General features: G+C 40.0%; 1 protein-coding gene across 1 annotated transcript in view; it reads right to left on the bottom strand.

Annotated features, from left to right (window-relative positions):
- AGO2 (argonaute RISC catalytic component 2) overlaps positions 1-23,596 on the bottom strand; it is a 55,474-nt gene that overhangs the window by 11,340 nt on the left and 20,538 nt on the right. Inside the window, exons 2-11 of the mRNA XM_081996825.1 lie at positions 22,050-22,245; positions 18,038-18,158; positions 10,636-10,817; positions 9,153-9,289; positions 8,877-9,011; positions 6,613-6,700; positions 5,405-5,552; positions 5,108-5,227; positions 4,670-4,792; positions 2,910-3,043 (exon numbers count right to left, since the gene is read on the bottom strand). Coding sequence (XP_081852951.1) covers positions 2,910-3,043; positions 4,670-4,792; positions 5,108-5,227; positions 5,405-5,552; positions 6,613-6,700; positions 8,877-9,011; positions 9,153-9,289; positions 10,636-10,817; positions 18,038-18,158; positions 22,050-22,245 — 1,384 coding nt within the window. The remainder of the gene's footprint in view (positions 1-2,909; positions 3,044-4,669; positions 4,793-5,107; positions 5,228-5,404; positions 5,553-6,612; positions 6,701-8,876; positions 9,012-9,152; positions 9,290-10,635; positions 10,818-18,037; positions 18,159-22,049; positions 22,246-23,596) is intronic.

Genomic DNA, 23,596 nt, shown 5'->3' with positions numbered 1-23,596 from the left:
CCAACAATTGTGTCTCAGCAAATTGATCCAACGTTAATAACAATGCATGAGAAAACCTTGCTAGATACCAGAGAAAAGTTGTATCCTGGAGGTGAAGACAAACCTTCTCCAAGGATGGTGCGAATGCAGGTGACACTTTGATGGAACTGGTCAGAGACAGAGACAACCTAATTTGGTCAGAGGCTTTTATCAGCGAAGAATACTAGCAGGGTCTGCTGTGTTGCAAACCTGCCTCCTTCTCCTGGCTCTTGTTAACATGGTACTGGTTGACTGCCTTTCCTTTTGAAGGGACACCGAGACACTGTGCCTGTTGTAAGCAAGACCACTGTAAGCACTTCAGTGTAGGAGTCTAGGGCTCTACAGAGCACACCCACTCTGGAAAGCATTTTCAAAGTCATGGCTCCTCCAGATTGGATGCCTGCATCGATGGTGCATGAGTAAACCTTAAGTCCCGTCCCCATAAACAAAGGCAAGGTGAGGAAGTAGCGAGGTGTCACGGCGGAGGCCTGGACAGGTGACAAGTGACCAACATTCACACTACATGTGGTTCTGGGATTTTTCTTCAGAGTGGCTGTAGTCTGGTGTGGTGGGCTGAAGCACATCCTCTAGTCCAGTTTTATCCAGAAGAAATCCACACTGTACACTCAGACTGCTCCTTGATGCAGTGCATGGCATGGCAACTGGTGACCATCGGGAGCTTCACTTCAAATATGCACTCCTGATCCAAACTAAAACACTAATGCAGATGCCCCCAGACATGTCCTCCTTCGGCACTTGGCTTAATGACCAGCACAGCAAATGTGGTCTCAGGTAGCAATGGTTAACTAGCATCAACACTGACAAAGTCCCTTTTCTTATTTTGGAGTGGATGTCCTCACTGTGTCTAAATGGATGGTGCCTAAAAAGTTGCTCATCTGCACCAAAGGGTGCCAGATAATACACTTACCCACTAAGAGGGTGTAAAGATTTAGTTTCTTCCAAACCCATTGTTAACTTTCGCGAATCGTAACAGTCCATGAGCTTAAGCCCTGCAGCTTGTGGCTTCTTGCAGAAAATAGGCCCGTTAAGCATTTTCCCTGGCAAAACAGGCACTCACCACTATAAGCAGGAGGAGCCAGTGGCAGAACACGCAAGCCTAAAATGGTACAGGTTTTCAGTCTTCAGATGTCCGTCCATAAGTACGGTGTCTAACAGGAAAGGTTCTCTCCTGGTTCCTGACAGGTAACGCAGGATGATTTTGAAGACTTAAGGAATTTGAAGGCGTTTACTCTGATGGATCTACAGCAGCTGAGTTCCAACTTGCTCAAGGTGTAGCAAGAGTCAACAAGATGCAACCAGATGCAGCCATGTTCCTAATATGAAGGAATGTCCTTTCAAGGTAAGGACAAACTCCATCTAAGCCATCAAGTAATTTTATTTGGGCTCAATATAGAATCATAGAATCTTTGGGTTGGAAGGGACTTTTAAAGGTTATCCAGTCCAACCCCACTGCAATAAGCACGGACTTCTTCAATTAGATCGGGTTGCTCAGAGCCCCGTCCAACCTGACCTTGAATGTTTTCAGGGATGTGGCATCTCCCACCCCTCCAGGCAACATGTGCCAGGGTTTTACCACCCTCATTGTGAAAAATTTCTTCCTTATGTCTAGTCTAAAAATCTACCCTCTTTTAGTATAAAACCATTACCCCTTGTCCTGTTGCAACAGGTCCTGCTAAAAAGTCTGTCCCCATCTTCCTTATAGGCCACCTTTAAGAACTGGAAGGCTGCAAGAAGGTCTCCCTGGAGCCTTCTCTTCTCCAGGCTGAACCCTCCCCCAACTCTCTCATCCTGTCCTCATAGGAGAGGTGTTCCACCCCTCTGATCATTTTTGGTGGTCTCCTCTGGACCCTCCTCCATTATGCTGAAGAACTTGTTCCTGTCTCTCAAAACTAAGTTCTCCTACACAGCATTTCCACTAGAAACAACAGCGTGGAAGAGAAAATTCTCTGGCAGCTTAATTCCTGCCATGTACCTGTAGGGAACAAGTCCTTAGCCTCACAGAATGGGAAAGGTAAGCTTTCCACTGTTTGCACACCACTTGTTAGGGAAAAATTCCCAAGCTATTTGGCAAATCATCTAAAGGAACACTGTATGGCAATACTGTTATTATGAGTAGTCACCGTCTTGCATTCACCTTACAAAGAACAGCTGAATCACCTGCATGGGCTAGAGCTGCACTTGCCCATGTACAAAGGAAGGACAACTGCATGCAAAAGAAGGAATCAGACAATCCATTTACACAGGCATGCACACTTTTCCTGATCTAAAGAACGACAGCTGTCGCTTTGAACAGTAGTCTTCCAACAACCATGTTCCACCCCAAGACAGAGAAACCAAATTGGAAAGTTTCATTGAAATGCTCGAAGTCAACAAAACAACAGCTAGTCATATTCATCTTGCATATACAGCAACTTGCACAGTACAGTAACTCTACAGGGCAGAAAGTCTTAGTCAAAAGTTGGATTGCTTTTTTAAATTTTCCTTTTAAATACGTTCTGCATGAATAAATTTATTCCTATAACCAGGAAAAGAACTTAAGACAACATACATGTTATCTTTCGCTCTTGACAAATACTTAGTGATAAGCACTCTTCATTATATCATTTCAGCCACCTCTGTTTTAAGGCCTCACTGGGCAGAAACCTGCCATACAGTATAAACTGCTTTTGGCAAGTCTAATTTGAAGGACTTCACCATGCTAGCATTGAAATCAGATTGGCATCATTCAAAACACAGAGACAGAACTTCAAAAGCACTGTTAAAGATGTACTGCCATATGTTAAATGATTTAACAAAATATATATTCTAGATAAACAAAATTATGGTACTTCCATATATAATAAAGTCACCATCTTATGAATCACACTTACTTAAGATGAACTTCAGTGCATTGGCGCTGGGGGGCAAAGCACGCAATTGCCCAAACCTTTATTTCAATTCCAGTGTGAAACTGTTTATTTCTCATGTCCCAGACTCCTTGAACTGGTGTAGCAATTGCTTTATTCTGGAAGTGGAAGAAAAAACAAAACAAAATCAAAACACTAATGCAAAAATTGATTCATGCTAACAAAACCCCATTATGCTTCTGCTTCCCTCCAACTAGCAGGTTATTTATATTTCCACGTCTTTCTCTCTACTGTTGAAACATCTATCCTATCTTATAAAGATCATTCTGTGACTGTAGCAAGACAGCTTGCTCGTCTGGCAAAAAATAAAGCTCATATTGTTCATTTTGATAGTTTCCTTTGGTTATATAAACCAGCAGCAAATAGAAATTACATATGGACAGTAAATCAGATTCATGCTTGGTATGTAATGTTAACAAAAACGTACATTTCTACAGCAGCTTTATAACTGCTCAGAGAACTTTCTAAGGGCAACTTAATTAAGTATTATCAATATTTTACACATCACTAAGTAGAGGCAAATAGCGGTTCAATGTCACTCACACAAGTCTAAGGAAAATGTGAACGATCTACCATTAAGCTTTTGTTGCCCTGGTGCCAGAATAGTTCATGAGAGCACTCTCCCTAATCAGGGTCAGTCAAAGACAGCTAGGTTATCTTAACCTGTCAGTGAAGGAAGATTTGAGCTAATCTGCCTGATTTTGTCTGACGAGCTTTAAGTAGAAGATGCCAAGATCCTCTCCCATTGCGGGTTTATGGAGGTAACAGTCTGACTTGTTCATCGGGACAGAACTATCTTCAGCTGACAATACATTATCTAGAACAGGTCCTAGAAGAGTTGTGGATGACCCATCCCTGGAAGCGTTCAAGGCCAGGTTGGACAGGGCTCTGAGCAACCTGGTCTAGTGGAGCATGTCCCTGCTCATGGCAGTGGCGTTGGATCTAGATGATCTTTAAGGTCCCTTCCAATCCAAACCATACTACGATTCATCAGAGGCCTTCACAAGTTAAGTTATCCCAGCTATCAAACCTTTCATCTTGCATAAAAACAAGATGCATTATGTAAGTGATAGAAAAAGCTGTTTCTCAAACTTTTTTTTGAAAAACACCACCGGAAGAAGATTATTTCAGAAAGGCTGTCTGAAAAGCCATTGTAAAAAAAAAAAAACCTGTGAGTAAATACTCCAACAAGAACAGATGCCAATAGAGAAAAACATGCTGATAGAGATAATACCTTAAGATAGTTGTCCTAAACACAGCTGCTCCACCCAGAACACTTCAAAACCATCCAGAAGCTCAGGAAGATTTCAGAGTTAGGGGAGGCAAAAATGAATAGTAATAACTGAAGTTGTCTCAGTTCTTCTCCATACAGACTGATTTGAACCACTATTTGCACGTTTCTTCTTGCAACACACAATAAAACAGTGTGTGAAAGAAAAAACAAAGCTTACAAACATTTTTCTCTTAAGTTGGTATAAGTGCATTTTAATCCTAGCTTTACTTTCAGAAATAAAGATGCGATTGAGGGACAGAGCATCATCACACACAACATGCCCATTACATTTAAGGACTTTCAAAAACTGTATTTAAGTTCTAGACTTTACACCTATGATGACTTTATCCCATTACACCCAACATCATTCATTTAAAGCAACCATATTATAGAAGTTGTCACAACTGGTAATCAAAGCTATCACAGATTGCACAGTATCTGTTGAACATACCCTGCCTCCGTAGAGGATTGAGGGAGGCTGTAGGACTCTACCAGTCACATCTGTCATTTCATCTTTGACCATTATTCCAAATTCACGAACGTAAGGGTCAGTATTAAAACTCGCACTCCGCATCTGAAATTAAAAGGAATTAGGTATTTCTTGCAGAAAAAGAAGTTCTTTTTATGAGATCCAAAACTTTCTGAGATAACCTGTATTTGAGCACACATCCCTTACATACGGGTGATGACAAGCATTCAGAGTCTCTGTTAATTCCACTTGGATACACAGTTGCCTCAAAATTTGAAAAAAAGCACCAAAAGAACACTTGAAAACCTTTTGTGAGAATGTATTTCTCTGTGACTGGAGAAAGTCTTATAGAAATAAACTAGTATCTGCTAATAGTAAGACAAAAATTAAGTCCATTACTACACTTCACTCAACACTCACCAATTTGCTAATCTCTTCTTGACGGTCAGGTGCTGATCTGGCAGTTGCTCGAATCATAGTGGAAGTTTGATTGTCAGTGAGTTTCTTTATGCATCTTTGTCCTGCCACTATGTTGCACACCTAAAATATCCCCACACAAAGGAAGATAAAAAACATAATGCAACTGTTTTGTCATTGCTGCATTACACAGTTTCTGGAGTTGTCTACTCAAAAAACAGTTTGCCAACATTTGAGCCTTTTTCCTCTGATCCCTTCCCCCCATTCCCAGAATACAGTATTATTAAAAAGTTTACTTGCCTCAAGAGGAAGGTATGTGTGTTTCTGCTCCTGTCCAACTTGTAAACATGGAAGGTGAGGATAGCGTAAAACTAATTTGTGCCTGTCCTTAAAATACTGAGCTACAGTGCATTCAACTGTTTGTCCATTCTCCTGCTGAAGTGGGAATCTATTGGAAATCAAATAGGAAAATAAGCCATTACTTTATGTAGAATACTTTCCCACACTTGCTCGATATACTTCTTGGCACAAGTTAAGCTTACTGGAGATTAAACCTTTCTTGCTGAAATGATGCAAGTGTGCTTCTATAATTAAGATTCCATCATTGCCACTACCATGCATCAATACTACCACAGAAGACTTTCTCTAACAATCTTGATACCTGAAGCTATAAATTAATTTTCCTAGGAGCAGGTGCCTTAGAGACAAAGACTAATGTTTTCTGCTTATTTGTGGTAATCGTAGTACTACATTTCACAATATGCCATGCACAGAAAATAGCAGTATCAGGGTTGCAAAAATTATTACTTCAGAAATGTGTTTCTCTCTTTCTGTGCATCACAAATGTATTTCTGTATAGGCATACGCATTTGCACACACTTACATCAAGGTGGCACAAATATCATCTTTTCATTAATATAATACAGCGCTGAAAGAGCACAAAACAAAGCCCAAACAATTAAATACAAGATTTAGATATTGATCAGTTATCTTCTTTTAAACAGCTGGTATCAGTTTTGTTCCCTATACTGCTTCCTTAAAAATGGGAAAAAATACCTACAATTCAAGTTATCTGCAGATCTCTAGTTAGTGATTAAAAATCAACATTTTTTTCCAGAGGAAAGATAGGTCGGTAATAGGCAAGATTAGAAAGCCGATCCCAACTGGCACAACTTTTCTGCTCAACAGTTCTGGGAAACATTATGCTACCAATAGGGCACCCTGTTTTTCCAATGCTGAACAAATCTGTAAAGGGAAAAAAACCCACCACAACCCTCTCCAGATTTAAAACAAATCAATTAGTTCAAATGCCATGACATTCATTATAGAATAAAAATAGAACAAAAAGAACAGCAAAACTGGGAAAAATACTTTAAGATATATTTTAAATGTATTGACCAAAGAAAGCATCATCTTTCAAGACAACTTTTCGTATCTCAATAAAGCAGGCAAGATACTTTTCCAGCCCGAGATTAAACATACACTTAAAAAGAAGCAAAATACTTTACGTTTGGTGACTTGCTGGTCGTCTGGTGACATTGCACACTCTGTACTTTCTTTTCATTTGTCCACAGTGTGTTATCTCCACCTTCAGACCTAAAAATTGGAAGACACGTATGACCATTTCTTCAAGATCAAGATGTCAGCCCCCTAAATTGCTACATAAGACCTCTGAAATTGTGCAGTAAAGCTATTCACTATTTAGCACGTTCTCCAACCAATCACCAAAGGGTATTCCAGACAGAACTCAAAAGAACCATTTATAGTCTTAAAATTCAAAATCACCGAGCTTCAGCCAAAGTTCAACAAAGAATTTTAGAAACAAGATGAAACCCCAAAGCTCCAAGAGTTCGCAAAGCTGAACGCATTCTGTGAATTCCAATTCTGTACCTCTAACGAAGTCCAGGATGGTGAAAGGACAAAAGAAGCACGTAACCTCCTTGAAACAAAGAGCTTGTTTATACTTCATGTATAAACATACGGTGTCTGTGAGATCTCAAACTATCCCAACCAACCCTGAACTAATGAGTCGGGGGAATACCCGTACGTCCTCTAGCAGCCCATGGGAATGAGGCCACAGGGCTTTATTCTTCATGAAGACAAACATCTGTTGCAACCCCCACTGGCACAAAAGCCGAGCCCACCTAAAAGGCAAAAACTTCTAGAAGAATAAATTATTCGCCCCAAACCAGCACGGCACAGCTACCCGTAAAGAAGTGTTTCTAATTTACCGTTATCCACAAATAAAAGCTCGAATGCAGCATTTTCATGTAGATTACTTTCATGCTTAGGCAGAAACAGATACAGGTGGACTACCAGAGATAGGAAGTTGAATGTGTGCGAATAGGAAGACGGGGCCGTAGATAAGAATTCCTTATATATCTGCCCATGTGTGTAAATTCAGGCAGCTGCTGAGTAACAGTGGCATACTTCCCGTCTGCCACAGGCACTAATAGCTTGCCAAACAACGTACTAATCTTGCCACATAATTTGTTAAAGCTCGAAGTGCCATCTATTATGAAACCTTCGATAAATACCAAGTTTTCATTAATACCTCCAAAATTTGTATGACACTATTTTCATTAAAAGATAAACCGTTACCTCAATATCTCAATTTACCACTAGCTCTGCTGCAAATTTGAGATGACTTCCTCTATCTGAAGAATGAAAATACTCGTAGAAAAAAATGACAAAAGCAGATGGCAATTCAGTGCCTGATTATTTTTTCAAAACATTTACAACCAGTACAAACTCAGGATTTATTGATACTTTTCTTGGTAGCTTGTAGTTGGGCCAAGACGATTTTGTGGAAACAAGGAAGCTGCATGATTTATGGAGTTCTTCTTTTTTAATTTGCTTTCTTTCTATCAAGCATATCACGAAGGAAGGATTTTCCAGAAGAAACCTTCAGCGAACACAAACAGTAAGGTTCCTTCCTCCTACTCTTTGATCCAGTCATTACATATTAGAATAACTGTAATATACTTCCAGGAGACTACATGTATGAAATATACCAAAATATGCAAAAACACATTGCTAAATTATTAGTAAAATCTGGAATATGAAAATTTTGACACCAGTAATTGAAAAAATTAAGATTAGGTAATTTATAATAAAACCAACATGAAATCCCAGTCTTTGTAAACATTTTGAAATCATTAGATTTGGAGCTGGAGTATCTTTGTCATGGAACTAGGACTGGCACTACCGATATGTTTCAAAAGTGAAAAATATAAAATTTCTGTATTTCTAGCTGTTAACTTGTATTTACTCTAGAGATGGGGGTACTTTAAGAAGCATAAAGCTAAACTACCCTATATTTGCCCCAGGCAAAATGCACATACATATATAGTTACCACAGATTCTTGAATTCATGATAATTTACTTGTGTGCATACCTAAGCTCTAAATGTGGCTGGTTCAAAAAAAAAAGCTCACTTAACTTTTTGTACTAGTGGTTCATCAAAACTGAAGCCACATACTTATCTAAACTGACCCAACTTTGCTTCACAAAGTGACTCTCTCAAGGTACAGATTAACTGATGTAGCAAGAAAAAAGGTCAAGCAGACTGAAACATAAAGACTTCTGAAAGTCTTGAAATATATGCAAGTAATAAAATGATTCTTGCCTCTTAGTTCTGCTCAAAAAGTGTACACACTGTTCATTGTGATAAACTGTCTCCCACTAATACAATTGCTATAGAATATATTTTTAATGGGTAGCGATAACACACCAGACAGGATAAAGCAGTTTTATGTAATTTAATTATTACCTTTTATTTCTTTGGTAAACTTCACCCTTTGGGAATCTGTCAGAGGTTTTTGTTGTTCTTCAATACTTTTGAAGTCCAAAACTTCACATACAAACTCGATAACTGGCTGTGCTTTGTAAAATGCAGTTGCAGATACTGTGGACAAAAACGTTAACATTATTTTTATTTCCTCAGTAAAAATACTGAGGAAATTTTTAAGAAATCTAACAAATGGAACTAAATTTTTGCTTTTCCACTGAAAAAGAAGGAACAAGAAAAGATTTTTATAGGACCTACCATCAATATTTAACATCATTTTCCATAACGAAGGTCTGACTGATTGATGGAAGCCAAACCAAACTTCTCTGCCACCACCCAATGGATTTGAGCACCCTTCTGATGCTGTAAAAAAAGATCGCCCCACAGGAGTATATCTGCAAGAAAATAAATCAGATCATAAAATTAAAACAAAAAAAGTTGCAATAAAGCCATAACTAATGCAAATTTTTATTCACAAAAGCATGGAAGTGGTCAGTGTTGTGAATTACCAATAATCTGAGATTCCTGTCGGGTCTCAGCTTACACCTCTCAAAATCCAGCTAGTTACAGGAAGAAACTGGCTGCTACTCATGTTTGTTTAAGTTTCTTTTCAGTATACCCCTTAATATACCCACTAATTCAAACAAAAAGCATTATTAAATTTTTTTTGGTACTCTAGTAAAAATTCAGCTATGCTTCAGTAAGAAAATAATTAAATAACTCTGCTATTAAAACAACAATGTAATAATCTCTCCCCTTACTTGTGCATAGCTTCCTCTGAAATCCATGGAAACTCTGTGTGGGTGAAGAACTGATCTAACAAACATTTTTGACGCATCTTTCATCCTGGTAAGTCAGTATTGCACACTTAATATCAAACTAGTCAAAAACAGTGCTAGTCTGTTTTTGTGAACAAAGACGTGTGACTAACTACTCTGGGCTGTTTTCTGCATTGCAAAACCTGACTAAAGTGATTTTTGTTTTTACTTTAACCTCATTATGATGATAAAGTCAATGTAATGTAAGGCTACTGAAAGATATTTACATAAACTGAGCTCATTTTCCCTGTTTAGCCCTTCAAAATGGGAAAGTTCAGCACTACTAAGCTTTGTTCTTTATTTTCCAATTGAATGTAATTTGAACAGTGGTCTTAAGCGACTTGTTTCATGGCAGCAGAATTTAAACCCAGTATCTCTTGGGTTTGACTGCAAATACTGTAGATCCCACTTGCTTGAAAAAAACCAAGTAATTTTCAAGTTTTTATTTTCTATAAAAATAGCTATACTGGGTGACATTAAAGTCCTCCTAGCACAGTACCCTTCCTACAAAATTGGCAATAAACATCTGCCCAAGGACATATAGGAACAGGGTAACAAGTTTTAAAACCACCCTCACATGTCTACCAACCTCCAACTACTTTCCACTCGGGGAGGACTTCCTTCTCTGAGGCCTACAGAGAAATGGGGTATCAGTGAGATGGCAGGGCACCCCTGACCTAAGAGCACACAAACATGGAGCGAGTCTGAAGACCAGCAGGGAGAGGGACTTGTGACCAGGCTGGAGGCTACTAATTCCACCAGATGAGCAGAAAAGCACCGTTACTGCCTCTTGCCTGAGCATCCCATCTGCTAGACGGCTATTACTTTCATTGAGCTATGAAAGCACATCCTACCCAAAAAGCCACCGAAGCGATTCAAGTAACAATGCAACCTCCTAAACAACGTCAAGGTCTTCCCCTCACCTCATGGAAGGCAAGTGCCTCATCACTACATCCAGTGCCTGGATGGTTTCAAACGGGACACTTGGCAGCCGACCAGAAAGAGCATCATGTAAAGCCTGCAAACTCACACAGGACATCCACTTTATAGCCACCTTAAATATTCTGTCCTTTCCTTCTCCTGGCAGCGTCACCTCCAGCTCCACCTGCAACAATGCCAAACAACAAACCAAGATGATTCTTTCCGTTTAAAGGGGACAATGGAAGGGGCTTGGAGGGGACGATGGCTTCCTCTGAACAGCGCTATAAAGCATGGGAGGAGACAAAAAGCAATGATGAAGAAACAACATACAGTAGGTACAGCCTCTTTTTATAGCTAGATCTTTCCAAAGGTGTACTTCAGAAAGCTGTCGTGCTTCCCAACTGGCATCTATCTCCCTCTGAGGCAACATTATAATTTGGAAGTGCTTGTGTATCACCAGGGAGGTCTCCATGAAGATCCGATAACCTGATTTCAGGCACCTAACTCATACAAATGCATCACCGCTCATGTCTGCTCCTGCATGCCTAAAATAAAATATGGTCTGTCACTACCTGCCAAGATTCATGAATATCAAGTGTTTGCTCTCTCTAAAGTGCTAGAGTGCTTTATATACTATTACTGCAGACATAGTTCAAATGAGAGAAAATAAAATCCACAAGAAGCTTTCAAAGGGAAAAAACCCCAACGAAACAACCACCCAACCACCACCCACCCCAACCAAAAAAAAAAACAACACACAAAACCCACCAGCCCCAAAACCTCTTATTTTTAAATGCTGAAGAAAGAATGAATGATGATTCTCAAGTACTACTGACGATATCAGGCAGGAAACAGGGGCATCCCTTTGACATGTCATGCCCCACTATGAATTTTTTGTCTAAATAACACTGGCAAACTACATTATGGTAAATTACTTTAGCCAATTACTTGTAATGCTGGTTTCGCCTCTTTATTAAAACAAAGAAAGCCTGAGCACAAAAGTTCTTAAATAGACTAAAATTAAGGCTTGTCTGAAATGATTAGCAGTTCTGGGAGTGACTACAAGAAATAACAAGATCAGAGTACCCTTTGTGCTGGATATAAACAAAAACATTGCGTTTTCCTGTCCTAGGGAGCTTACAATTTAAATATAAAAGGCATCCACTTAACAGACAAACTGTAATTAGTGGGCTAGCAGAAATAATACATGGGTAACGGCGAGCTACTATAGGCAATCATCTGGTCTTCTGCGACAGTTTCTTCAGTCAAAAAATAGGAAGGAAAGATAAAACATAAATAATAAGCCTTCCCATATGCCAAAAAAGTGAGTTGACAATTTATAGTAGCCAGTCAAAATTAATATTACAGCCACATTTTTCCTCCAGTGCAAATATCATCCACCAGGAGCAATGAGCAGAGGAAGGAGCTGTATGGCCGTGGGAGAGCAACGGGAACTGGAGTCTGGAATTGCAGGGTCACTGGTATGAACCTGTCCCAGAAGGTTAATTCTGCTGAAAAGCTGTGCAAATAAAGGTACAGGTTTTCAGCTGAAACAGGTTGGAAGCTTTCTATGAAGGCCTTTTCTGCCACCACACCATCGAAAGGTCTTCAGCTTACATCTCATTGGCAGTAGATGGAAGACATCTGTCACACCTGAACTGCATTTTCCTTTAAACTTCTCTCCTCCTTCAAATCAAGTTTCATAATTTCTGTTATTCCCAAAACTGTTTATTACCTGATTATTAACAATTTTGGTACCCTTAATCTAAAAAAAATTCAGTTTTTTCCCATTCTGGTTTCAATTTACAAAGCCCCTTCACCGTGACAGAATGGAAAAAGATGAAGAACTGAACTACTTGATGTTGCAGTATCCGTGTCCCTGGCAGAAAGAGAAGACCCAGGATTGAAGAACTTCATTCCAATTGCTGCACTGCAAACACAGATTACATTCAGCATAGCTGTGATGGTGAATTCACACCGCTGAATTTGGCCCAAGCAGTTTTTGTTGCCGGCTGTAACCCCACTTCAAAACAGTTGCATTAAAAGTCATTGCTCAAATAAGCAAGGTTTAAATCCAGCTCTTCAGGTTTATCCTCCTTTGGCATCTCACCTGGATTACATGCTACTGAAGGGTTTATGTTTAAAAAAAAATTCATAAAAATACATTAGGACCAAAAAATATGTCCTTAATCCACATCCACAAGATCACATATACTTTTAGGCACTGCTAATCAGAATTTAAGACTCTCAGAACTATTTTCTTTATCCCACCATATATTTTTAAGGGCAAATGAACATGCTCATGTTTGACAGAGTAAGCAAGAATATGAAAATTTACAAGACAAAGTAGTTTTAAATGGGAATTTTATCATGTACTTCACTATTAGGAATAAACTCCAAAACCAAATTTAATGTTTGATTTCCTACAGTTTCACCAAGCATAATCTATTCCCAAATAAAAAACTTACAATCTTAGTCACTAACCTACTACCTGCTAGACCCACTGCTAAGTTGCAACACAGCTGACATAATTTTGAGCTAAAGGAACTAAATGAAAGAGATGTTACTGTAGGGATGTGAAAAATCATTAAGCCTGTGGAAAAATTTGAAAGCTGTTCTTAAAAAGAATAGGTCTTGTAGCTGATGTAGTCTCATTGACTCCTACAAATCAGCATATCACCGTTTAAAAATAATACAAATTAAACCTGACCATGTGTTCCTGTGGAATTCTTAGTACTCCTGCTCTATAAAATATATGCAATCACTACGTGATTATTTTATCATGTTTTGAACATACAATGTACTCTTCCTCTATTAATCTAAGAGTTTCTTCCGAGGGATTCAGAGGAAAACAGATGCACATTTTCCAAAGAAATATTTGGGTGCCTACCTCCCATGGACTTGCTTGGAAATCTCAAGCTATGGATGTAAGAAAGAGGTCTGCTTCTATCACGTACAGAGTCTTTAGCAGTACTTCAAACAGACAAAGTCAAGAGGAGTAAGGTTGTGGCCATAGACAGGATTAACACTTTCCTTCTGAAAAAGGGAACAGCAGTAGGATTTCTGTATCGAACTGCAGCTCAGTTCTCTTGTAATTACTGGTTTTCTAATTAAAGACTCCTTAAGATGTACGTTAAGATATATCAGTTGTTCTTGATTCTTGTTGGATAAGAAAATTTTCAAGTTCAATTAAAATTTAATTCTAACTCTTAATTGTCGAAGGACATTTTAGGGAAATACACAAATAATGCAACAGTTGAGTACAATGCCATAGTTAGAGGTGATCTAGGCTTGCTGTTAGAACCTACAAGGAGAGAGGAGACTGTTACTATCTTTATACCTTGACAGTGTCCTGTACACTTCTTTCTTCTCAATGTGTACGAATAAAAATTACGAAAACATTCTGTTACTATTTACATATTCCATATTTGTTCCCAAAGGTCTAAAGAAATGAAGGAATTAAAGACTGAAAATAAGGTATGATAAGGAAGGAAAGAAAATAGGTATGATAACCATGAAGGCCAAGCAGAAAAGATTAAGAGTATCTGAACAATAGAAAAAGTTACAAAAGAAGCAGGATTGTCAGCAAGGACCAAAAAAATCCCACAACCCACACAAAACAACGCCAGAACAACCACCGTTACCAAGAGATGAGGACAGAGTGCATTAAGTTAAAGAGCAACAGGAGGGGAAAAAAAACCCCACAACAAATGTTGCCCATTTCTGTTTAGCATTGGTTCTTCCACTACCAATACAAACTGCAAGTAAATCAAAGCCATCATCCACTTAGATTGAGGATCATCTATTAATCAGTGTATAATCATGAATCTTTTCAATATAATCCTAAATGTACTCACATGTGCAGTAAACTTGCTACATTTGTTATGTACAGAACATCCAAAACCTAATCTAATTACGCTAGACGAAAGTCCTAATACCTACAAACTTTATACTAGATTAAACAATGCTTAAATCAATTTAGCACCATGTAAAAATTTCCCTCATTAAGCTAAATTTCCCCACATCTGATTTAAACCAGCTGAAGATGTATCTCTATTAGCTCTGTCCTCCAGGGTAATAACATTAATATATGTATGGCAGAACAACCTACAAAGTCCTAGATCCCATGGGAAAAAGGGGAAAAAAATATGCGTTTATTAGAAGTGAGCCTAAATGGGAGCCACAGATTGAACTCTCTGAACCACCTTGCGATAACCTCCACTAAAAACACTCTCCTCAGTGACCGCCTTTTGCAAATGATCATCGCTCTGGCCAGGTAATTCTGTCCCATCCAAAATGGTTAGCAAAAGCATTCAAGTCAGCGTTTTCCCAGGCATAGGTTACAACGTTCATTTGCACAGACACAAAAGCATCAGGGTGTCAAAAGCATGTCCTGCTGACATACTGTCACTAGACTTTACTTTTACCATATATGATTTACTATACACAGGCTTTAAAATCCAAAGCATCAAGAATTGAGTCCTATTTGGTCAGCAGGCATTCAGACACAGAAGGAACCGGAGGAGGTGGTCATCTGACCCAGCTCCCAACGAGAGCAAGGGATGAAATGCTGGACATGAGCCGGCAATGTGTGCTCGCAGCCCAGGCAGCCAACCGTGTCGTGGGCTGCACCCAAAGCCGCATGGCCAGCAGGGTGAGGGAGGGGATTCTGCCCCTCTACTGTGCTCTGATGAGACCCCCCCCGCAGTGCTGCGTCCAGCTCTGGAGCCCTCAGCACAGGAGAGACATGGACCTGTCGGAGCAGGGCCAGAGGAGGCCACAGAAATGATCTGATGGATGGAAGAGCTCTGCTGGGAGGACAGGCTGGGAGAGCTGGGGTTGTTCAGCCTGGAGAAGAGAAGGCTCCGGGGAGACCTTCTTGCAGCTGCCAGTACTTAAAGGGGGCTTAGAACAAAGATGGGGACAGACTTTTTAGCAGAGCTTGTTGCAAAAGGACAAGGGATAATGGTTTTAAACTAAAAGAGGAGAGATTTAGACTGGATAAAAAGAAGGCATTTTTCACAATGAAGGTGGTGAAACCCTGGCCGAGGTTGCCCAGAGAGGTGGGAGATGCCCCGTCCCTACAAACATTGCAGGTCAGGTTGGATGGGGCTCTGAGCAACCTGATCTAGTTGAAGATGTCCCTGCTCATTGCAGGGAGGTTGGACTAGATGACCTTTAAAAGGTCCCTCCCAAACCAAACTATTCTGTGATTCTATGAACTTGCATCTCACAAAGAATCATTAGAGCCAAGGATTAATCTGATCCCAGTTTATCCTCCACAGATAACCGCTTTTCATTTACCTTTACTTGTTAAATGCAGAACTTCATATTTGTCATAAAATATATTGTCAGTCATCCACAACTTGGAATGTATTACAGTTACAAGGTAACTCTGCGTGCATCGAGGACTTGTGTCCTGGTTTCAGCCAGGGTAGAGTTAATTTTCTTCACAGAAGCCAGTGTGAGGCTGTGTTTTGGATCTGGGATGAGAAAATGTTGGTAACATACTGATGTTCTGAGTTGTTGCTGAGCAGTCAAGGACAGTCCAGCTTCTCGTGCTGGCCTGCCAGCAAAAGGCTGGGGGTGCACGGGCAGCTGGGAGGGGGCACAGCCAGGACAGCTGATCCAGGCTGGCCAAAGGGATATTCCATACCATATGACGTCATGCTCGATATATAAAGTTGAGATGAAGAAGGAAGGGGTGGAGGGACGTTTGGAGTTATGGCGTCTGTCTTCCCAAGAAACCATCATGCGTGACGGAACCCTGCTTCCCTGGAGATGGCTGAACCCCTGCCTGCCCACGGGGAGCGGGGAATGAATTCCTTGTTTTGCTTTGCTTGCGTGTGTGGCTTTTGCTTTACCTATTGAACTGTCTTTATCTCAAACCATGCCTTTCCTCACTTTTACTCTTCCAATTCCCTCCCTCGTCCCACTGTGGGGGAGTGAGCAAGCGGCTGCATGGGGCTCAGTTGCCGGCTGGGGCTAAACCACAACAACTTGTTTAAACGCCTAGGAGACACTCATCAAGTACCATTCCACCTTTAGCAAATACTTTGCAATCTTGCATGTCAAATCTGTAGGAACTGGAATATTGTAGGTGAAAGTGAAAAAAAAATCTCCAATACTTTTAAATGATTATTTTATATTTTTCCTAGACAACAGCTTATCAGTTAATGAAAAATAATTAAGTCTGGAGTAAAGACCATCCTTTATTGCATGACATACATTTAAATACATTTGGGGGAAATAAAAATAACACATATGAGATTAAAAGCTTGATTCAGGTAAAACTATTAACTGTGTCAAGCACTGCACAGGCATACAATGACAGACAGTGAAGCACAGCATGAACTATTTTGTAGCACATTGCTACTCAATTTAGGAAGACCTAAGCTCTGTTCTCATTTTTATCACATAAGCAAGTTTCCACATTCCTCTGTATTTCCCTTTCCCCCTTATATTTTTTGTCTAGTTAGGTTGTAATCAACTCCTATGGGATCAGACAGTCTTTCCCTGTAACTGTGTATGCCCCACCTTGCACCCACAGCAGAAGGCCTCTGGGAACTACCACAGTATTAAGTGAGTAATGAGGATGACTGTATTCTCAAGTGTTCATCGTCTAAATAAAAAAGGCCACAGAAAATTCAATCTGTTATTAGACCACAGAAGCGTAAGCTAAATTATTTTATCGGGTTTGTGTGTTAGCATGTTCCAGCACAGACCCTTCTGCTTCTCCAGTCATCAATGGGCACAGACAAGGGGACACTTCGCAACTACAACCAGAGTGACCAAAGAGGTCACCGCCCTATGTACAGAGCTGGCAAACAGAACAAGAAAGTCCTCCTGAACTGCCCGGAGGGCTAAACTAGCAGGTCTTAACCTGTGCAGTTTAAATTAATTTGGCTCTCACGTCGCAAAGGATTAGGGAAGAAGTTCCATACCACCAACAGCGGGATGGAGGAGTTTCTTCTAGTGCGTGGATAGTGAGAATCAGCTTACAGTCGGCTTTGATGAGATTAACGAGCTGACACAACAGCTTGCTGCTGCCCACATGGGTGCTTCCACTCCCCTTTCTCAAACTCAACCATGCTTTCACTTTCTCCCTAGTGCCAGTATGGAGCTTGTCTGCTGTCTTGGGCAGTTGATCCAGCTCACCAAACCAGCAGAAACCACACAAGTGGGCAGAGAGAGGGAAGAAAGAGGGGATATGGAAAGGAAAGCGGCCATTTTGACAGCAACAAGCTCACACTTCTGTCCTGACAAACCACACACTGAGCAAAGTGGCAACAGGAGGAGACATCTGCTCCAGAAATATAAAATCAGTTCCTATCAGTTATTAGACAGGCTCTGCAAATACTACATTAAAATCTCCAATTAGAAACTTTTCTATTTAAAACTTACTTTATCTCTCCCAATGGGAAGCGGCATAGCTGTATAAAGGTTTTTTCTTCCATCAAACACTGGTTTGCGATCCCCAAAAATCTGGGTTTTAAAGTGCTGAACCATATGCTCCACTATTTCTCTGAAAATACAAAAAGATTACGTTAATTTAACTTTTTACTTTTGATGTTAAGTAGCAAATGAACAGTAATACTAATATTTATGCATAGAAGCTTTAGGTAAATGAAAGGGTTGTCCACTTTTGGGTATTGAAGGCAAGATTTGTTTGACGGATCTGAATTAAAGCAACTTTTTCACAGACTAAACTGTCTTCTTAAGGTAGCTACTTCTACCTTTTTCAGATTGAAACCTTCCTTCCTCTTTTCTGTGATCTACTGGAAGTGGTAAAGCTCATACTCTCTCAAGCTCAAAACAGGAGGTGCTTTTTATTCTCCTGAGGCTTCTGTTCCCATGTCTACAGCCCCTTTTGCAGAGGACCACGGACCAAAAGTCCAGCAGCCCGAGCAGCTTTCCAAAAAAACCAAACCAAACCAAAAAATATCCAAGCTTACAGTCTTAGTGTAACGACAATAGTTCTATAATAGTTCTATGCTGACAGTGATACGAAAACTTTTTGCATCGCACTGAGAAAAATTACTTTTTAATTTTTTTTTTCCCCCATACGCAAAAAACTGGGATCCATCTAAGAAAACGGGATAGGCACATTCACTGGGACCCGTGCATATTAAAAATACATATTCATTTAAGCACAGCATTTGTATGAATGACATAACCACTCTTAAAGTTCTTGTCAAACCACAGCGTTTACACACTGGTCATGCAAAGCAGTTCACCAGCTGAAGAGAGGTCTGCTGGAATAGTAACACACTTTGATTCCAAAGGTCTTTGGTGCAAATGTCTCAAAGAGACATCCTTCTGGCTATCTGTATCACAATGCTGTAAAATCTGAAATCCATCACTGGTCTGCAACATGCTGCCTACAAGATCCTTAATGCCCTTTTGCCCCAAGCTGTATGTTAAGAAGTTTAACTGACATAGAAAGGAAACCTTTATTGTTTCACTACTGTTGTCAACTAGCAGCTCAGAGAGGCTTGCAGATGACCATTACATACACCTTGACTTGGAAAGGAAATTACTCCAGCATACAGTTAGATATTATAGCAATGCAAAAAACTGAGATGAAACTCTGAATTCATTCAAGAAAAGACTTAAGACTGGTTTAATTGACAATTTCTTTGCTCTGTGCCAAGGCTTTAAGACAAGATGTGACCATTGAAAGAAACTTGCCTGACTTGATCCAGTAATTCCTGCCTTAGGGCTGCAATGTCTGACTGAACAGTACATAATTTGGAGGGTGAGAGGGAGGAGGTATTTTTCAACCTTGAGTTAAAGATTGAGCAATGGAAAACCCGTTCATTTCCTGAGCAAGTTCTTCCAATTGTGAGCTACTTTATATAAAAATGAACACTTCCACTTAATTAAGGTTTTCAAGCTTCAAACCACATTTAGTGACAGTGCTTCTCAACTGTGGGTAGAGACATCTTAAAGAAAAGGAAGTTATTTTCTCCATGTGAAGTTAATAGAAGAGTTATTTACCAATTCACTAACTTCAGCTCTTTGGGAGCATTATTCTACTGAGATCATGCAAGCACACCAAGAACTCGGGGTCAGTGACTGCAAGCAGAGTTCATCTTGAACCTTGTATGAGTCCTAGCTGCCCTCATGAATTAAACTGAGGGCATCCACTGTGCAGAACCAAACTCACATCGCCCACTCTCCCTAACTAACTATCCAAACAGATCTGGACTTTCTGCGACATGTGAAGAATTGTAGCCAGACTATTAATTTAGCACAGCAGCACGTTGTCTCCAGTCCTGCTCCAGCTCTCACGTCTCATCAGCGTGGAACTTGCATGTACACTGTATACTTCCCTGCAGTGGGTCTGCAGGGTCATAGTCCAAGCTGTAGCAAGTCCTGGAATAAAACTGAAGAATGAAGCTGGGACAGATGAGGGAGTAGCATAAATGAAAATAACATGTCCTTCTATCTTTTCTAGAGGTTATAACATATAAAGTAATGATAAAAACTATTTACTATAAATACACATCTGAATTATATAACCCAAACACTAGAAACATGTAAGCTAGCTGAAAAAACTATCATTTACAATTGGACTACATGTGCATCCTGCATAATCATATATATATAAGCACACACAAAAATATAGGTATACATGGAGGATTGAAAGGTCACAGCTCACAAAACCCAGGTGCAGGTGAGCACATGTATATCTACAGGGTAATGCATGCAGGAATAAGCACCCAAAAGAAATAAAACATACACTTCATTAAGTGAATACAATTTGTATTCTTCCCACACTGCACTGAGCAACATGCACGATACCACTGTCGAATGCATTTATGACATCCTTGTTTACTGCAAAAGGCATTTAATCTATGTAGATTTATACTTGCTCGTGTTACCACAACAGAGGGAGTGATTAACCTGACAAAGCAGAGCAGGTCAGAAGCTGTCAGTGGAGACAGAACTTGCTACTGAATATAATCTGCCTTTTCAGTGAGGAAAATTGCTTTATTATTTAATAATTACACTCTCTGCCATTGATAAGCAAGCACACACACACACTGGACTGTAACAGAGGTGATCACACAGAACTACAAGACCCGTGAGCTGTGGCAGCACTCAGGTCCCAGAGGTGCTACAGAGGCAGGGCAATCTGCATCAGTCAGCAGCACGCCAGTTTTCAGGGTTGGAGCTGGTGGCAGGGATATCAATTCATATAAGTAAAGCTCTTACAGGTCCCCCTATGAAAAAAGTGACTGCTGAAAATTTTTTTCAGCACTCCAACCCAGTAAGAGTACTCCAGCGAAATCAGGAGGGCAAGAAGAGAGTTCAGCTTAATACACTTACAACAGTGTTCGCTTTTAAAAATAAATTCAATTCTTGACTAGCTGAAAAATTAAATCTATATTTATAGATCACCACAGAAAGAAAACAGGACACCAAAGCCCAGTCATGCTGCTTTATGAAAACGCTATCATTACCAACTCTTTAGTATAACAAAGGATAATGAACTCTGGTTTATTAATTCATGGTAAGAAAACTTTGGCTTTCAGGTGGCTTTTTTGACTGCACACTTTGTTCATGTTCAAGACTGCATATTCTACTTATGTGACCTTTTTTAATAAGGAAAGGTTTTGCTCCTGAATATATAAACATGCCATTCTGATCCTCTACAGTCAAGATGTAGGTAGCTATGATGAAGACACTTGTGGTTTCCAGTTAGCGCCAAGTCTTGTTCTCAAGTTTCACTTCTGGCAACACCACTCTTTTTCAAGTCCATGAGGTTGCCACACTGTGACTAATAGGGCACATATGCAAAATGCAAAACCTAATTGCTTGTTTCCTTGGCCAACTGATCCATGTTTTCACCTTGCTGTTTCAGGAGCATATCTTTCCCTTATATAGAATCTACTGATGAAGCATAATGTCTTACCTAATTTAGTCCCTCCACGATCCTCTTGCAGCAGTACAAACAAACGGGTTTTGCCTCCCCTTGTCAGTAGGGGAAGGTGGGTAAACAAGCCCATACCACCAACTCCCTGCTGAAGGGCTTGTCAGCCAACTGTACTCCAATATTTAACCAAGCAATACTAAGAATCATATTTATCAAGGCTTATGCTGACCTAACTCCACTACGGTTAATACAGTTTATCCATCTGTCACCAGTGGCTTTGATCAGCAGCATCTTAAAGTGCTGACAAGTTCAATCAAAATATGGGACAATTAGCACTGAAATCTTGGATTGGTACAGAAGGAGGAAAAAAAAAGGCCTGTTGATGGATATACAAAGTTAGAAGCTATCACTACAAACAATGACTAAAGACAGAAACATCCTCCAAGCCTTCAACGAAGACTGGCACATGGCTCCAGCATTTTCAAAGGAAAATAAGAATGTAAATAAGTGAGGAAAAGCAAAGCACAGTATTACCTGTTAACTCTTCTAGGGCATTTTTCTGGCTTTATATCCAATTCATAATGGTAGATATCTATTTTAGGAATGTCCATTTCAAAGAAGTTGGCCTGCAGTTTGATTGTTCTCCCAGAAGTGCCAAAATCTGGTCGAGGAGGGGGTTTAAAGGCATATCCCTGTATTGGTGGTGGCAACGGTGGAGGAGGTGCAAGCACTGAAAACAGAGAAAGCACAAGTTAGCTATAGCAAATTGACAGTTAAACAAATTTATAGGCTACTTGACCAATGAAGCGCAGCACATTTAAACCGGTAACTTCTTTTCAGCAATCTAAGGTTCGAAAAAAACCTGCTATCAGGAGTCCGTGAATTCCGACTCTTTCTTCCCATGCTGAATCACCATTTGCTGTATTTCCTAGCCCTGATTACCAAACAGAAAATTAAGCTGCATTTTCCTATACCACAAGTCAGCCAAGTGGGAATTTGCGAGGCCAAGCGGGCACTGCTGGGAAACTGAGAAACAGAACTTTGTTGCAGGGAAGAACCTTGGTTTCAAAACAGACAGAGAAGCAAATCGCCTAACCACATTTATTTGAGTAAACGCTATAAAAATGGAGTTTCTACCACTCAAACCACCTTTGCAATCACATTTGGATGAGTTGCATGCATCAAAGCAAATACAATGCATGCATTTCAGCTATATACATTTTGCTCTAATGACCACACCGCACAGGCTGCCAAAGAGGAGATGTTCCTACACATTGCAGCTCTCTGGCAAACGCTATGTATTAGAATTAAATTATATCCCACTGCTTCCTTTAAACAGAAAGCAGAGCAAATAGTCTACTGCTGTACAATATTCTTAAACCCAAATGCCAGCTGTAGATCAGGCAACATGAAGCAGAAGCATAATAGCTGCTTGCTTTTATTTCAATCTAGGAAATTCCATTAAAAATCCATGGGGAATTGTGTAAGGTACCAAAGCGAGTGTTCAAAACTCCTGCAGCATCAGTACTCAGGTTTTCCATGGTCTAGAGCAGTAACAACTTGCAGCAAAATTTTCACATGTGAAATAACCCAGGAGGCTTCTCATTACTTATGTAAGAATCCAGGTGTGGTTTCCTGGGATTATCAAATTCAGTCCTCTGCTAGCATCAGAAACAATACACATCCCTTCATTAACAGATCAGTCACCACTTTCCCACCCTCACTTTCCCTACTGGAAAGCTGTTCCAGAACTGTCATGCTCTAATGCTCAGAAACATCCTTCCATTTTTATTTGTTCATTGTCAGGTTACACTCGCTGACCTTCAGATTAAGTACTCCTTATTGTATTTTTAGATTTAAATGAAAATCCCATTTAATTCTTAATTCTAGGCTATACTACTTCTATTAGTCTCTTCTCATAAACCAGGCTTCATCCTTCCAGTCATTTTTCAAGCTAATGCATCTTCAGCTCATCTTTCCTGAGCAAGGCCGAGTGCTATCCTGCATGAGGTCCCATCAGGGTCCAGCACAAATGCACTCATGCTTTCATCTCTCAATTGGAAACGTCATGTTAATGAGCC

Source organism: Phaethon aethereus (assembly GCF_964289735.1).
Source record: "Phaethon aethereus genome assembly, chromosome: 2".
In the NCBI taxonomy this organism is placed as follows: domain Eukaryota; kingdom Metazoa; phylum Chordata; class Aves; order Phaethontiformes; family Phaethontidae; genus Phaethon; species Phaethon aethereus.
This window is presented reverse-complemented; position numbering and strand designations above follow the sequence as displayed.